Raw genomic sequence first — 17,011 nt, 5'->3', positions numbered from 1 at the left:
TGCCCCTACGACCCTGGGGGTTAAGGGATTGAACCGACTAACCAGGGATAGAGTACACTGACCAATTGACTAGCAAACAACAGACTATTATTACACCATCCCCTGATCTAAGTTAAACTTCATTACCGGTTACAGAAGTAAAACAAAAGTGTAAGGCTTTTCCTTTCAGTGTAAGAAAGCAATTTAGAAAACGGCCGGCTAGCTGCGCGCTAGTATCGGGTGTCCTCGAATGGTGACAGATCTACGCGTTGATTAAAATAGGACTGTCCCAAAAGTAGTGGTTTCCCACGAGTTGTGGCTTCATTTATCCATTTCATGGCTAATAGACCTGGTGTTGGCTAGATACAGGGTCCGCAGCGGTGGAGTAGTTAGCCTACTGGTAAGCTTCTGTACCGATTTTAGCGGCTTGTTATATGGAAAATAAACGAATCAATTCAATTGGACTCTAATCGAAGTCAGATCACCAGCCAGTGCTTCGTGGAATTATGATCAGGGTCCAGAAGCAACTCAGGCGGCATCTGGGGGAAGGCAATAGCGGTGCTGCGGGTCCGGCCGACTGCTAACGTAACTAACGGATAATAGTATGAAATCCAGACATGAGCTGACCTTCCAAAGGAGAGCAACAACCAATCCCAGTAGAACCAAACCACCGATCACGCTGCCAACAATCACTCCCACCGGAACGTCGCCCGTCGCTCCCGGTTTACTGACTGTGACCACCACCTGGAAGACATCCCATTCATGACATTACGCTTTTTCAAATTCAAGGAACATGATCACAAGTGACTTCACCGGTAGCTCTTTGAGGCTGATGACAAATAGATCCGGGTTGGAGCTCTCCACTTCAACAGTGGAGACCAGCTCTGTGGTCTGATAGACCGCCTAGACATGTGAAAATGGAAATGAAAATGAAAGCCATGATGTCAAAATCCTGTGATCTCATCGCTAATACCGTGTTAAAAGTCCCGCTCCAGATCCGTGTTTTCACTTTCACGTAGTAGTCACTGTTGACAGCCGCATCTTTGAGAAGACATTTGATCTCCTCGCACTTGGCACTCTTGCAATCCTGGAATTGAAACAGACAAAATGTGAAGTCACATTTAAAGGTACAGATGTGCGTAGTATGTAGTGCCAAGTAGCAGTGTTTCCCATTGAATTTTGTGAGACTTCGGTGGGTGGATAGTCTAAGGGAGTCCGGGATGTGTCTGTGACGTGGGGCGTGTCCAGAGGGTGTGTCTGGGGCGTAGGGGCGTGTTGAGAGGGCGTGTCTGGGAGTGTGTCCGTGTATGTGTCTGGGGGCGTGTGCAGGGTTGTCCCGGAGCGTGTCTGGGGCGTGGTGTGCGTGTCCGGAGGGTGTGTCTGGGGCATGGGGGCGTGTCCATAGGGCGTGTCTGGGAGCGTTTCCGTGTGTGTGTCTGGGGGGCGTGTGTGTGGTTGTCGGGGGGCGTGTTTAGGGCGTGGTGGGCGTGTCTGGAGGGTGTGTCTGGGGCGTGGGGGCGTGTCTGGGGCGTGGTGGGCGTGTTTGGAGGGTGTGTCTGGGGCGTGGGGGCGTGTCCCGAAGGCATGTTTGGGAGCGTGTTCGTGTGTGTGTCTGGGGGGCGTGTGCAGGGTTGTCCGGGGGAGTGTCTGGGGCATGTCCGGAGGTTGTGTCTGGGGGCGTGTCCGTGTTTGTGTGTCTGGGGGGCGTGTGTGGGGGTTGTCCGGGGGCGTGTCTGGGGGCGCGTCCAGAGGTATGCCTCCTCATTTAAAATGTTTTTTTTTTTCACATACAATTTTTTTATACACCGTAAACAATTTTAAATGATCAAAAAAAACTATATGATATGAGGAAAACATCTAGGCTGACAGGTATTCTATCGTAAAGTGGAACCTATGAGTTTGGGAAGTTTTTTTTAGAGAACCATCTCTTTTAGCTCAGCTCCTAAACGACTCTTAAGAATTTCTTGTTGCTTCAGTCGATATACTACCGATAATAATATAACATAATAGATGAAATCAATGAACAAAAACATATCATACGACTAGATTATACCAGCGTTTATTTTTTTCCTCATACAGTGAACCTTTAACTCATTGAAACTGATTTTCATGAAACTGTATATAGTTGTACTTTAGGCCTGTGCAAATGTTTTTAGCTAGGTTTCACGTCTAGGCACCTCAAATAAAAACAAAATCAATAATCATCTACTTTCCTGATGTGGCTCTGAAGCTACATGCAGCTCTTTGGCGCTCCCTAGTGGCTCCCTTTCAACAAACCACGGCCTTAAAAACCTCTAATACATGGCTCTCCAACCTTTTTCAAGTGGCATGCTACTTTTTGTTACTTATTAGGGCAAAGGGCACCGAGTTTGATATGAATTTCTAAAATAGCAACTTAGCTAGATGGCTTGCTAAATAGCTAAACAAGTAGCTTGCTAGCTAGCCAGAAAGGTAAAAAGGTACAAAACTAAAAGTAAGCTAAACAGCCAGTTAAAAGAGTAAAAGCCAACTGAAAAGCTAGGTAGTTTACTAGAAAATAGGCCAAAGTTCAGCTTGATAACTATCATGAAAAATAAAATGTTAGCTAGACAGCATGCAAAAACTGCAAAAAGCTAGCTAGCTAGCTAGCTGGCTAAATAGCTGAAGGTAGCCAGATAGCTAACTAAAAACTGCATATTTTTTGCTCATTCACTTTATAAAACCAATCAATTGGAATTTAGTTTTTTGTATTTCCTGTAAAATAAATTTAAAAAAAGATTAATAAATAAATGGGTTTAATAGACGAATAGATTGTCATTTTATTGTCTTAATTACTTGCTTAAAAACAATTATCGATACCCAAATATACATTTTTGGGCTGTGAAGCCCATGACCTGGACTTGATTTATGTGAATTTTTAAAATAACAATATACTGTATCATGTTATTACTATGGTATTATCAGGTTAATTATAAAACATAAGGTTAAAAAGACTCAGTCAAGCCATACCAAATAATTTCACCAGAAAATCACATTGACCCAGCACTGATGAGCTAGGTCCGTGAGCACCTCAGCTATGCTTGGGGGGGCACCATGTTGGAGACCCCTGCTCTAATACAGTACTCGGTAACACACATTATGCTTGTGCAAAATTAAACAAGAACAATATAATACTTTTTACTTTATTCCATTTGAGAGTACGCAGTAAGCAATCTCAGTTTATGTTTACGGTTTCTAAGCTTATAAACGAGGATGTTTTAAAAGGTATAACAAGTTTAAATCGATTTAATGTTTTACTTTTAAATATGTCTGAAACTAAACAGGTATGTATTGTGATTTTACTTTTTAGAATTTTCTCATTAATACTTTCATTTTTCAAATGAAATTCTTTGTGCATAAGGCGGACTTATAAAGGGACAGTTTGTATGATTTGACCACACTAATCGCTGTATTGTGGGATGCAACTGAAAAAGAGTGCTAAAAGTAAGCTTAAAAGGAAGGATAAAAACTACGGATACGAAAATGCACCATTCTTTTCTAATTTTTTGCCTTTCCTAACTGCAAGGTTTTTGGATCTTTTTTTCTATCATTAATTCTCTGTGTTAATAAATTGTGTGTGTGCTATTTCAATCAGCCTGGTTCATTGATTAAATTTTCTTGGGATTGGTAATTCATATCAGAACTCAAAGAACCCCAATAATTACATGATTTAATTTAATCAATGTAAGAAATTCTAGCATCCTTCAGAGATAAAAAAGATATGTGGTGGAGCACCAGCAACACCTAGAGGCAAATTCATGAACTGATTTCAGTAAAGAAACATTTTTTCCCATCCTAACAATTTTCAAAATTAAAGCTAGGAAAATCCCTACTGCAATAATCTGTGGTATGTGCAGTCGCCTGAGACTCTTTGTGATTAAGGGCGCCACGATTACACTTGACTTGAGTCTCAATAAAACCATGAAGCCACCAACCAGCTTCTCGATTCCTCGCAGGCTCTCCTCAGTGAAAGTGGCTTGGTGGTCCTTGACCCCGATTCTCAGCGGGTCCACCAGGCTGCTGGAATCGCAGCTGACAGCACCGCCCTGACCAATAAAAACAATCGGCGTTGCAGAACCGATATCTCCTTCCGATTCATTTCCGTGTCTACTCACAACTTGTGACTCCACGCCGGTGAGATAGAGGAGGGGGTTTCCTCCCTTGGTGCTCATTGGTAAGGAGATGGTTAAGTAGAGGAGACTGACTGGGAAGTTTCCAGTTGAAACCTTTCAATGGAGCCCAAATGGAATTATGCATTGAAAAATTCAATCCGTTGTAATGTACACTATACATTATTCAGTGTATATTTGACCTTGACAGTGAAGTTAAACTCTGGTCCAATGTCATCCAATGTTTTTATGGTCGTTTTTGGTGGGGTGGTTGAATTTGCTACATAGAAGTTGATGTTTGACTTCCTGCAAAGAACAAAATTGAAATTATATATATATATATATATATATATATATATATATATATATGTATGTTCTCCCCCGTGCTTGCGTGGGTTTCCTCCGGGTACTCCGGTTTCCTCCCACGATCCAAAGACATGCATTTCAGGTGGATTGGCTGGTCCAAATTCTCCCTAGGTGTGAATGACCGAGCGTGTTGTCTGTCCCTGTGTGCCCTGCGATTGGCTGGCAACCAGTTCAGGGTGTCCCCTGCCCACTGCCCAAAGATTGCTGGGATGGGCTCCAGCACCCCCGCGACCCTACTGAGGATAAGCGGTGCAGCTAATGAGATGAGATATATATATATATATATATATATATATATATATATATACCGTATATATATAAAATCACTAAACTTTAAACTTATCATGTATATATGACCTGGCAGTAGAACTGTCATGGTTGCCATGGCGCCTAATTGGCCGTGCCCGTGTGGCGCCAGCTGCTGCTTGTTGACAGATTGGCTCCCTGTCAGTATTTAAACTCTGTCCTGTCAGTCCCCTTTTGTCGGTCCGTCTGCGAATCTCTGTTTTTACACGGCAGGCCCATTTTCGCCTGTCCTGTGTTTTTGCTCCTGTTTTTCTCCCTCTACGATCTACGACCACGTCTGCTCTCCCATCCCGAATTACGATCCGTTTTTGATCTCAACCACGTCTACTCTCCTCTCCTGGTTTTCGACTTTTTTCTGTTGAAACCTTTCTGAACAACCTACTCTCCGCGACCAGCGATCTCCGGATCATGTGTGCACTCCTTTCTCTTCTTCCCAATAAAACTGTGAGAAACGTTACGCGAGTGGGTCCTGTCTCTGTTCTGGTCCTGACAGGAAGAAAAAATGTTTTACTACATTCTAACATCTTCCTTTTTTTATTTAATTTTTTTCTATTTTTTTTAAGTATAATGAGAAAATAACAGTTAAAGTCATCAAAACTTTTTGAAAATTGAATTCGTTTTTTTGCAGTGCTATCTTTGAGTATATTCACATCTTCTACCTCATGAGCAGATGATTATTATATAAAAAGAAGACGAAAAAATAGTAATCTACTGCCACCTGCTGACACGGAGGAATATTACAGTTACTCGGCTGATAACTGTGAGAGAGTAAAAATATCAGACGACAGCATATTGGGGAATTTCCTGGTTGAAAAACACTCCTCTCAGAATACGACTCTAATTTGTTTAGGTAAACTGGCGATTTGTTTTGTGATTGAGATATTTTTAGCAGTCATACATCACCTGGATAAAACAACGCCCGCGTCGTACTGAAGGGGAATCGACACGTCCACTCGGTTGTCTGCAGGAGCTTGTTCTTTGCTGTCACTGAAAAAAATATTTTTTTTGTCAAAGCGAGAAACAATTTCGATTCTCGAGTCTCGATTGCCGTCGCTCACCTTTTAGCCTCGAATTTGACCTTGGCCAGATTCAGCGGATGATTGAGGTCGTACTCGAAATTGAGTTGAAATTTCATCTGGAGAGGGAAAGAGAAATAGGAAAATTGGCACCATTGTGTAAAAGAGGAGAGAAAAGCTTGAGTGGAGTTGCACTCGCCATTTGGTCCTTTTTCAAGGCCGGGTATCCCACCAGGCAAACCACAGTTTGCTCTTGTGTTGAGGTGCATTTCACTCCCTCCGTCTGTCAAAAATAAGGACGATAAAATCCACACCGTATAATAGTTCCAACTGTTCCCTTCATTCAATATATGTTGGATTTTTTTTTTCTATACATTGTTAAAAAGTACTAGCTTGGGGGCCACATGGTAGAAAAAATAACTTGTAGAAAAAAGTAAGAAAAAAAGAGAGTAAAATGAAAAAAAAAACAAAGAAAGTAAGAGAGAAAGAGAAAAAAAGATCTAAAAAACAAGAAAGGAAGGAAGAACAAGAGAAAGTGAGATAAAGGGAGGGAGAGAACAGAGAAAGTGAAAGAAAGAGAACAAAGAGAGACAAAAAAGAGTGCAAAAGAGAGAAAAAAACAGAAAGAAATAGACAGAAAGAAAACAAAAGACAGAAAGAAAGACAGAAAGAAAGAAAGAGAAGGAGGGAGAGAAAAGTGAGAGAAAAAAATGATATTGAGAAAGTAAAAGAAAGAGAAAACAGAGACCGAGAGAACAACAGAGAGAAAGAAGGAGAAGAGAGTGGCAAACAAAGAGGAAAAATGCTGAATGAAAAAAAGGTCATCGCCATGTTTATCTGGGATCTTGCTGCTACGCTGTGGTCTGTGGCACTGGTTTTGCATTAGATTACTATGCCATCTCGTGGTCAAATATTACATACTGGGGCTGTAAAGTTTTACCTTCTCTTTGAGGGAAAAATCCCATAATACCCTCTAATTCCAACTATCTTTTTTTTTTAACCAATTGAAACAATTACCACATAAAACAGTCCTTTTGAATTCTCCCACGTTTCCCTGAACTCATTTCCCCCATAATTTATTTCTACATCTCAGTTTCCTAACACTAAAATGCTAAACACACTCATGTGGCTTCCATTGTGGCACATGTTAGCTTAGCAACTGTTAGCCTCTATTGAATTTCCCTTCAAACTACTCTGATACGCCTTATAGCTTTGACTATTTACGGTAAGTTGCTATTTTGCTAAAGTTAGCATAGCAACTGTTAGCATGTTACGAAAACAATGAAAATAATACTAAAAAAACAAACATCTTAAACCAATTATACTACTTAAGGATTTTATACATTTTACTACGGGGGATTTTATACGATTGAATACAGGTTACATTTATCGAGTGCAATGAAGATTTTCACCGGGTAGGCTGAAGTTCAATGACAGGTCACGCTGATCCAAATTCGGAATGTTTTGGCTAGGGAATTTTGATAACAGAACTCTGACGCAGAACGGCAGGCATTGTTTGGAGAAGTTGTTTTGATAGGCGCTCTGCTGTTATGAGTTTTTGCAAACATCGGGACGCTCTTCTCCGAGATGATGGAGCCCACATGGGCGGGTTTCTGGGCACACCCATGGGAGGAGCCGGCACACCAGCTTGTGGAAAAAAAAACGTGGGCCGGGAGAAGAACTTCAGAAGATCGAGAAGGAAAATCGAGATGGGAGTCTTGACGGAGACTCGAGCGACACTAATTCGGCTAATTCGATGGAGTTCACTTAGTTAAATTATTTAAGAAATTAAATCTGCCCCCGTGTGGAAATGCCGGTCTCTTGTCCATTTTTTCACATCAAGAAACGAGCACGCAATGTTGGCAAAATGCAGGTTGTGTTTGGTTAATGGACTCAGATAACTAATTCGAACAATTTGGTAAACGGTACATTGTAATATTTAATTCCTAACACTACTTACTTGAGGGAAGACAGAGGAGTAGAAGAGATTGCCTGAATATGTCGCCACCACTTGAGTATTATAAGCATTTTCTTTCTTGTTCTTCACGGAGACTTTGAACGATAATTCACGTTTATTGCTGCTGACCAGAAAAGGAGTTGAGCTGTAACACAAAGGGTAAACTCCAGTTACTACTAAGATTGATTAGATAGATAGATAGATAGATAGATAGATAGATAGATAGATAGATAGATAGATAGATGTCCATCTAGACATCTATCTGATAGATAGATTGAAAGATAGATAGATAGATAGATAGATAGATAGATAGATAGATAGATAGATAGATAGATAGATAGATAGATAGATAGATAGATAGATAGATAGATAGATGTCTATCTAGACATCTATCTTATAGATAGATAGATAGATAGATAGATAGATAGATAGATAGATAGATAGATAGATAGATGTCTATCTAGACATCTATCTAGACATCTATCTGATAGATAGATAGATAGATAGATAGATAGATAGATAGATAGATAGATAGATAGATAGATAGACAGATAGATAGATAGATAGATAGATAGACAGATAGATGTCTAGACAGATAGATAGATAGATAGATAGACAGATAGATGTCTAGACAGATAGATAGATGTCTAGATAGACAGATAGATAGATGTCTAGATAGACAGAGATAGATAGATAGATAGATAGATGTCTATCTAGACATCTATCTGATAGATAGATAGATAGATAGATGTCTATCTAGACATCTATCTGATAGATAGATAGATAGATAGATAGATGTCTATTTAGACATCTATCTGATAGATAGATAGATAGATAGATAGATGTCTATTTAGACATCTATCTGATAGATAGATAGATGTCTATCTAGACATCTATCTGATAGATAGATAGATAGATGTCTATCTAGACATCTATCTGATAGATAGATAGATAGATGTCTACCTAGACATCTATCTGATAGATAGATAGATAGATGTCTATCTAGACATCTATCTGATAGATAGATAGATAGATGTCTATCTAGACATCTATCTGATAGATAGATAGATAGATGTCTATTTAGACATCTATCTGATAGATAGATAGATAGATAGATAGATAGATAGATAGATAGATAGATAGATAGATAGATAGATAGATAGATAGATAGATAGATAGATACTTTATTCATCCCCGTAGGGAAATTCACAGGAGTATTTCTAATTCTCCTGATACCATAGGTATCAATAATAAAGTGAGAAGCAAAAAGCCAAATCATGAAAGGATCCAAATGATTGATAAACTGACAATATTGAAAAAAAAAGACAACTAAATTTTACTGTGATTTTGCAAACATCTACTTACATACCTTATTTTATTCAAAACGTCTCATCTATAAAATGCTTATCAGTTGATGTAATTCAATAAAACAATTTTGTATGATTGACAATGAATCAATGTTCCTCCACACAGCTGTGGTCAATTGTCTACCATCACGAATCTCCCTCGTAACTATTTGAACACTATGTTTCCTTGGCTCTGTGCTAGTTGTCGTCCCAGGCACTCTTGTTATTCCAGTTTGCCGAATGAACGCTTGCACTGCCTTCCAGATCATAAGTTCCGCCCGATCAACTCTTGGATTTACTGGAATACTAGCCCCTCACTTGCATCTTGGACCCCGATTGTTACCTTGCTAACTGACTACCAGCGAAACGAACCCCGTTGGATGTACTAATGCATGTTACTGCACTTTTATTTCGCACCAACCTGTGTGGGTTTGTTACAATTTATTATTTTACAAAAAAATAAAATTAAAATAATAAAAAAGTTGGAACCTATTCAAACACTTTAAGGTCATGTTTATACGCATAGCCCTTAATCACAAGAAGTCGACTATAATAGCACAATCCCCTGATCTGAAACCTACACGAGGACTAGGAAAAACTCAAGAACCTCAGCATGACAAAAATAAAAAAAAACCTTGAGCAGGGCTTTAACCAATCAGATTTCGAGTTGGTGGAGCCAGAGCCTTCCAGCTGGCCTAGGGAAATGTCAGCTGCCTAACTATGATTGACTGCAGAATGGGATTGGACACAGGAGTATCAAAGAAGTATGAAGGTTTTTGTTCAGTGCTAGTTTATGATAGAGTAAGTATTAAATGTATTATTATAGGAAAAACAAGATGAGAATATAGTAAAAACTTGAAAAATAGAAGACAAATATAGTAAAATCCTTAAAAGACAGCAAAATTAGAAACCGAAATGTCCTGTAGTACCTTGTGACCACTAGACTTTTTAAACAATTGCGATAAGCAGATTCTGAATCCATTTTACCTGGAACCCTTCGTGTCGGTCTTGACACTCAGTACCAGATCACTGACGCAGACCTCGTCAGAGCCGCAATCTTTCGTAAAAGGGATCTGAAACACGTCAAAATACAGAGAAATTTCATCTTCCATGTCGCTCAAATAGATTAGTTCTCTTATACAGAGGTTGCAGACCTTAAGCAAAGGCGCATGAAAATTAAATTTTTACATTATATGTAGAGGCCCCTCGCTACTTCGCACTTCAGTGTTTGCTGGTTCACTCCCTCGCGGGAAAAAGATTGATGCCGATTGGCCAGCACCTTTTGACTTGAGATTTCTGAGGCTGATTGGCCAATTCATATCATAGCGTTTTTAATACTGCACCGTAACCGGATACCTGTTCTGCATTCTTTTGCATCTCGCTAAGAAGAGTCAGCTAAAACATAGATAGATAGATAGATAGATACTTTATTCATCCCCGTAGGGAAATTCACACTTCCAGCAGTCTACCCCGTTGTTTAATAACAGATGAACATGATGCCCTAGGGGTGCTTGTAGCGAAGTGGATGACGTCACGCCAGTCCAAAAATTCGACATCCCTGCGGCAGATGGAAAACTTTTCTTTGTGAAAATCCAGGGATACACCACCTCGTGTTAGCAAGTCCGCCTCCTCTCCGATTCCCCCCGGCTTTCGTGTCTCTGTTTAGCGGCGTTGAAGCCGGAATAGCTCCGGGTGGCTACACGTTAGCGTCCGGAATGCTAAACGTGAGCCACGTTTCCGCAAAACACAGCAACTGCGCTCCCTGTGCGCTTCGATGTTTTCCACCAGCACTCGATGATCTTATTTGGTCGTGAGTTCGCATTTACCATGATTACGGATGGTACCGAAGACTTATAACGCCGCTAGCCGCTTCGCTAGCTCCGGCTTTTCCTCCACGATAGGCACCTTCATCACGCCGGCACGAGAATTTTTCAGGGCAAGGAGTTGAAATTCCTTGAATACACGCATTTCTTGTGCGTTAAAACCCATGTCCATAGGATAGAAGTAATCCATAGTGTAGTTGTCAAAACGGGAAGAAAAAACACCGAAGATAGGAGCAGACATTAAAACAATAGGGCAGCTGCTGGAAAAGGCAGCCGCTCGTGGCAGCGCAGCTTTGATTACATGCATATCTCTCTCCATCTCTGTCTCTCGCTCTCATCTGGCAAAGCTTTTAATCAAGGTGCGCCCCCCCAAATAAAAAAAACATTGACTTATTTGAAATATTTACTCGGTTTTAATTCCCCCTCCTCGCTCCCTTCCCTCTCTCTTTACGCACCCCCCCCCAAAAAAAAACATAGACTAATTTAAAATACTTTCTACCTTTAAAATCAAACTCTTTCCCATTTTTCCCTCTCCCTGTTTCCCTGGCTCCATCTCTCCCTCTCTCTGCCTCTCCCTCTCTCTGCCTCTCCCTCTCTGTCTCTCTCTGTCAGTAAGTCGACAAGTCCCTTAATTAAAGGCGCCCCGCCCCCCAAAACAGACTAATTTAAAGTACTGTGTACCTATGAAGCCGAACTGTTTTCTATTTGTTCTATCTCTGTTCTATTTCTCTCTCTCTCTCTCTCTCTCTCTCTTTCTCTCTCTCTCTCTCTCTCTCTATCCCTCACTCTCTCAGTTAGTAAGTCGACAAGTCCCTTGAATAAAGGCGCCCCACCCTCCCCAAATAGACTCATTTAAAATACTGTGTACCTCTTAAACCGAAATGTTTTCTATTTGTTCTACTTCTTCTCTCTCTCTCTCTCTCTCTCTCTCTCTCTCTCTCTCTCTCTCTCTCTCTCTCTCCCTCTCTCTCTCTCTCTCTCTCTCTTTCTCTTTAAGTCCGTGCTAATGAAAGCCATAAAAGAACAAAAAGTTGCGACACTACTTTGTGTATTTTTACTTTGCTGAGACATTTTAAGGACACATAAAATTAGGTGGCGGGCCACATTTAGGCCCTGGGCCAAGAGTTTGATACAAGTGGCTTAAGACAATTAACCCTGTCGTGGCATCATCAATTTGACTAAAAATGATGAGAAAAAATGATCCTGGTATTGTTTTTGTTTTCATGAATAAAACAAAATGATATGAGTGATTCATTATGAGTTTATTGTAAGCACTACAAACTCATGCAAAAAAATAAGTTGAAAAAGACAAAGAAAACAAATGTTAAAAAAGACGCTGAGGTTCTGTGGAAAGTATGTAATTATTTGGTTGAGCTGTTAAAAAACAAAATGTGTTTTATGGGGGCTGAATGTGGATCACATTAGTTGCAGTAAAAACAACGAATATGTAAAGATCCAGCACGTTACTATCCGAAATGGACTGAAGCATCGTGAAACCTGGTTCTCATCCTCTCACCTGACACTCCTCAAGAACCCTGCATGTAATGACTGTGCCAACATCAGAAGCTGTTTGCAGAAGCAGATTTTGTTGTCCTGCCCGTTACCTGACATTTTGATGCCTGTCTGTACTGAACTCGGGACTTTCTGTTCCCTACCAGCCATTAGTTTGTTCCGGACTGTGTTATTTTTATCATTTGTTTCTACCATGTGCGCAGCACCTTTGTTTAATCCCCTTTGCCCCTGCAGAAACAGCCTGTGTAAAAATAACGCTGACTATTTTTGGAATAAAATACATTTTTTCTCTACTTTCGGTTTAGTTCAGGTTTAATACGGACCAGACCAGGTTTTAGCTCAAAAGTCAATGTCCAGAAGACGCCTGGTGCCGGATGATGGTGATTTAGAAAGGTGAGAACTTGTGTGACTCATTCAGGTACTCGAAAACAGTAATCATCGGGCTGTGTCACATACCGCAAAATAACTGTTATCTCTGAAACCTCAAAGAATGGAAAATAATACGAGGACTTACAAAGAACTCCCATGCGGTCACCGAGAAGACATCAAGGACGGGGTTGGCGTCCGGATTTTGCTGCTCAATTTCCACCTTCAAACTGACCGAGTTGACAAAGTCTGGAGTCTCCTGGAAAATAAACCCCCACACAGTTGGTTTTTTGTTGTTTTTAGATGGCTGTCATTCTAGGTGCTCTGTGATTTGACACAATCCATCCATCGATCTATTATCTGCACCGCTTATCCTCAGTAGGGGTGCTGGAGCCCATCCCAGGTATTTTTGGGCAATGGGCAGGGGACACCCTGAACTGGTTGCCAGCCAGCCGCAGGGCACACAGGGGCAGTGCCCAGGCGCTCATTCACACCTAGGCGTGTGCGGCACAGTTCGAACCTCCTGTGTGGAGTATGCATGTTCTCCCCGTGCTTGCGTGATTTTGCTCCGGGCACTCCAGTTTCCTCCCACATTCCCAAAACATGTATGTCAAGTTAATTGGCCGGTCCAAATTGTCCCTAGGTGTGAATGAGCGAGCGAGTTGTATGTCTCTGTGTGCCCTGCGACTGGCTGGTAACCAGTTCAGGGTGTCCCCTGCCCACTGCCCGAAGATACCTGGGATGGGCTCCAGCAACCCCGCGTCCCTACTGAGGATAAGCGGTGCAGATAATGGATGGATGGATTCACACCTAGGGACAATTTGGACCGGCCAATTAACCCGAAACACATGTTTTCGGAATGAGGGAGGAAACTGGAGTGCCAGGCGGAAACCCAAGCAGGCACGGGGAGAACATGCAAACTCCACACAGGAAGGTTTGATCCAATGACCTCAGGACTCTGCCGCACATGCGCTAACCACTGCGCTGCCGTGTGGATTACGAATCAGTGGGTAAGAGTACCTGAACGTAAACTTGGAGGTCTCGGCACTGGGCCGTGGTGGATATCTTGGCGTTTCCTGTCAGCAAACGCTCGTTATTTTGCATAAAAAGCCCCCTAGAGGTCACCCGGGAAGCCTGCAAGTCGGCATCCAGCGTCAAGGTGTAGGTGATATCTGCAAAGCCATTTGAGGTCAGTGACAACATTGAAAGGAAAATGGAGTGAACTGGATTTACCGAGGGGTCCGACTGGATCTCTGGGCCTGAAGTTTGGGCTGAAACAGAGTTTGGTGTCGAAACAGGACATCTTGCGACCATTGACGTCACAAGCTTTGTTGAAAATGTTGATCTTCTCCGGCGTGAAGGTAGCACTCGTCGAGAGCGTGGCCACACCTCGAGACCTGGAGGACAGTTCGAAATATAAAACTATCAAATTTTGTGCGAGACAAGAGAACACAGCTTTGAGAAATTGTTGATTGGACAAGGACAGCATCTGTTATTTGACCACTAGGTGACGCTGTATCGCGAAGTGCGAACGAAAACGAGTGCTAAAAAGGACGATGAAGAATAACTGAGACTCAAAGTGCCATTTTATTAAAGGGTCTCATTTCATTAGTTTTTTTACCCGAAGCAGAAAGATGCCAGACAATAACACCATTTTTTTCAACTACTCAATCATTTTGAATATTTTTTGTCATGGTTGCCATGGTGCCCAATTGGCCCCGCCCGTGTAGCGCCAGCTGCGGCTCGTTGACAGACCGTCAACAAGCTTCCGCCCCGCAAGACGTGGGTTTTTCGACTCGGTCCTGTCCCTGTTGGTATTTCCAGTATTGTTCCCGTTTATTTTGTCGTGTTTAATATCTGTTTTCAGTTTAGTTTCCGTCTATTTTTGTCCGTTTATTATTTTGTCCAATTTTCGTTCCCATCTAGTTTGTCCTGTTTATTTTCGATATCCTGATTCATTGTCTATCCTGTCTGTCCCGTCTTGTCCAGTATCGACCCCATCTGTGCGAAATCTACTCGGGCAATTGGTATTGATCTCGTCGGCCTCTGGCTTTCTATCATTTCATGCCAGACTGCTGCCTAACGTGCATGACTCCCCAATTGCCGTAAAATAAAAGGCTTTTGTGCGAAACGTCACGCGTTTGGGTCCTGATCCCGTTCTGGTCCATGACAAAGTACAGTTGACATTCTTTACTATTGTACCTGAAATGCATGAATGTAATATTTTTATTTACATTTTCAACTTTTATCTCACCAAAGCTGGACCACTTTTCCATATGCGCCCACTGAGACGTCAGCGATAGTGTCATCGTTCAAGTCTTTGTAACCATCAAGGGACCTCCCAAAAAATTTCATTTGGGGATCCATTTTTGAGCCATAAATTTTCTGAAAAAAAAGTAGTATATATTATTGGGTGGATTCTACATCTGTTACGATTTGCAGTTGGTGAACCCAAGCGCAGGGAAGCCAGAACGGAGGCTGCGGACTACGGGACTACTGATAGTGCATGTCTGTCCACAACAAAAGAGGGCCAGAAGAAGAAGAGTGACCTTCTTGCTGCCAGGACAGGGACCAGAAGCGGTCTGCTGACCTTTCTCTTGCCGCTTGGACAGGACACATAGGCGGCCGAGGGACTCTCCCCTCGCCACTCGGACAGGAATGTGGAAGCTGGCTCCTTTGGGGGTCCGGGCACTGCCATTTCCATACTACCTTCATCCTTTCTTTTGTCACCATGCAAGATTTGGTATTTGTTTCTGGTTTGAACACTAGTTTTTTATTTTTTAAAGAACTGATTTTTGGTTGTTCCTGATCTTTTATGACTAAATACTATGCTTTGTGTCATGATTACTGATGTGAAGCACCTGTGGCGGCTCATTTAGCGCCAACTGCGTCAGACTCTGATTGGCTCCCTGTCCCTATTTAAACCCACTCCTGTCTATCGCCTTTTGTCAGTCCGTCTGCGAACCTCAGTTTACTCCAGACAAGCTTTTTTCGACCCTGACTCCCACCTGTTTTTGTTTCCGTCTGTTCCCTGGCTTTGACCCCATTTTTTTATCCTAACCACGTTTTTTGCTCTCCTGTCCCGGCTACTGACCCGTTTTTTTCCGTTCCTGACACCGCAATCGCTCACCAGGGAAATCCCACTTCTGCGTTCAGAGCGACCTGCTTCCCGCGTCCAGCGATCTCCGTATGGTGGGTGCAACCCTTTCCTTTCTCCTAATAAAACTGAGAGAAACGAAACGCAAGTGGGTCCTGTCTCCGTTCTGGTACTGACACTTATTTGAGAACACCTGCTTCCATTCTGGCTTCCCTTTTTTGTCCACCTACGTAAAGGTGACCACATCCACCATTACGTTTGTCTCTACCTGAGAATACTTTCTATCTATTGTCTTCCTTCTTCCATTATAGATGTAGATGGCACCTCCTTCTTTGTCCTCTAGGGGAGCTCCCACAACAAGATCATTGTAACCGTCAAGGTCCAGGTCGGGAACCGCAGACACGGCCATCCCGAAACGCGCGTTCTCAGTCGGAGGAGAGCCTTTGAGGAATCCTTGCTCGTTTAAAATCCCCTTGGGATGAAAACGTAGACTTTAAAAACCAAACGTTGCCGTGTAAGTGCTGATGCTTGTTACCTTGGTGACAGTGAAGAGGTAAACCCGGCCCTGTTCCCTTTTCTGCTCGCTCATGAACATGGGCGCGCTGACCAGAAGCAAATCCGTCACACCGTCTTTGTCCACGTCCAGGGAACAAAGGACGCTTCCGAAATAAGACCCGATCTAGGACGCGAGAAACCCTACTCAGATTTAAGCCCATCATCGTAATTTATCAGGATGTGGTCGGTCCTTGGTACCTGTTTTCCTCGTTCTGAATCGACGATGGAGAATTGCTTCCGAGCATTGAAGCTGTAGACGATAACTTGCCCGGAGTGATTGGAGCGAGGTGCACCGGCGGCAAAATATTCTGTAGCGCCATCGTTCAGCATGCAGACGGAGTAACCTGGGGAAAGGAACCATCAAGTACCATAAATTCCAGACAACAAATTTTTTTTTACTACATTTAATACATTTTAAACACAATTTCTTTAAATACAGTGCGACTTTTTCTTTTTCCCTTTCGTGGGGGCACAGAGAAGAAAGGCGAGCTGCTCTTTTTGGCATGATTACTGATGCGAGGCACCTGTGCCCGCTCCTTTGGCGCCAACAGCCCCGGAAGT

The 17,011-nt window shown here is 42.2% G+C and overlaps 1 protein-coding gene across 1 annotated transcript in view; it reads right to left on the bottom strand.

The window, feature by feature from the left end:
• itga2.2 (integrin, alpha 2 (CD49B, alpha 2 subunit of VLA-2 receptor), tandem duplicate 2) overlaps positions 1-17,011 on the bottom strand; it is a 45,980-nt gene that overhangs the window by 1,732 nt on the left and 27,237 nt on the right. Inside the window, exons 12-29 of the mRNA XM_088335208.1 lie at positions 16,649-16,794; positions 16,431-16,574; positions 16,164-16,367; positions 15,053-15,183; positions 14,032-14,195; positions 13,819-13,970; positions 12,947-13,057; positions 10,085-10,170; positions 7,755-7,896; positions 5,994-6,077; positions 5,837-5,913; positions 5,682-5,765; positions 4,310-4,412; positions 4,113-4,223; positions 3,933-4,043; positions 953-1,066; positions 793-882; positions 607-723 (exon numbers count right to left, since the gene is read on the bottom strand). Coding sequence (XP_088191334.1) covers positions 607-723; positions 793-882; positions 953-1,066; positions 3,933-4,043; positions 4,113-4,223; positions 4,310-4,412; positions 5,682-5,765; positions 5,837-5,913; positions 5,994-6,077; positions 7,755-7,896; positions 10,085-10,170; positions 12,947-13,057; positions 13,819-13,970; positions 14,032-14,195; positions 15,053-15,183; positions 16,164-16,367; positions 16,431-16,574; positions 16,649-16,794 — 2,171 coding nt within the window. The remainder of the gene's footprint in view (positions 1-606; positions 724-792; positions 883-952; positions 1,067-3,932; positions 4,044-4,112; positions 4,224-4,309; positions 4,413-5,681; positions 5,766-5,836; positions 5,914-5,993; positions 6,078-7,754; positions 7,897-10,084; positions 10,171-12,946; positions 13,058-13,818; positions 13,971-14,031; positions 14,196-15,052; positions 15,184-16,163; positions 16,368-16,430; positions 16,575-16,648; positions 16,795-17,011) is intronic.

This window comes from Urocampus carinirostris, chromosome 5, assembly GCF_059441175.1.
Source record: "Urocampus carinirostris isolate Australia breed hairy pipefish chromosome 5, RoL_Ucar_1.0, whole genome shotgun sequence".
NCBI classification, from domain to species: domain Eukaryota; kingdom Metazoa; phylum Chordata; class Actinopteri; order Syngnathiformes; family Syngnathidae; genus Urocampus; species Urocampus carinirostris.
This window is presented reverse-complemented; position numbering and strand designations above follow the sequence as displayed.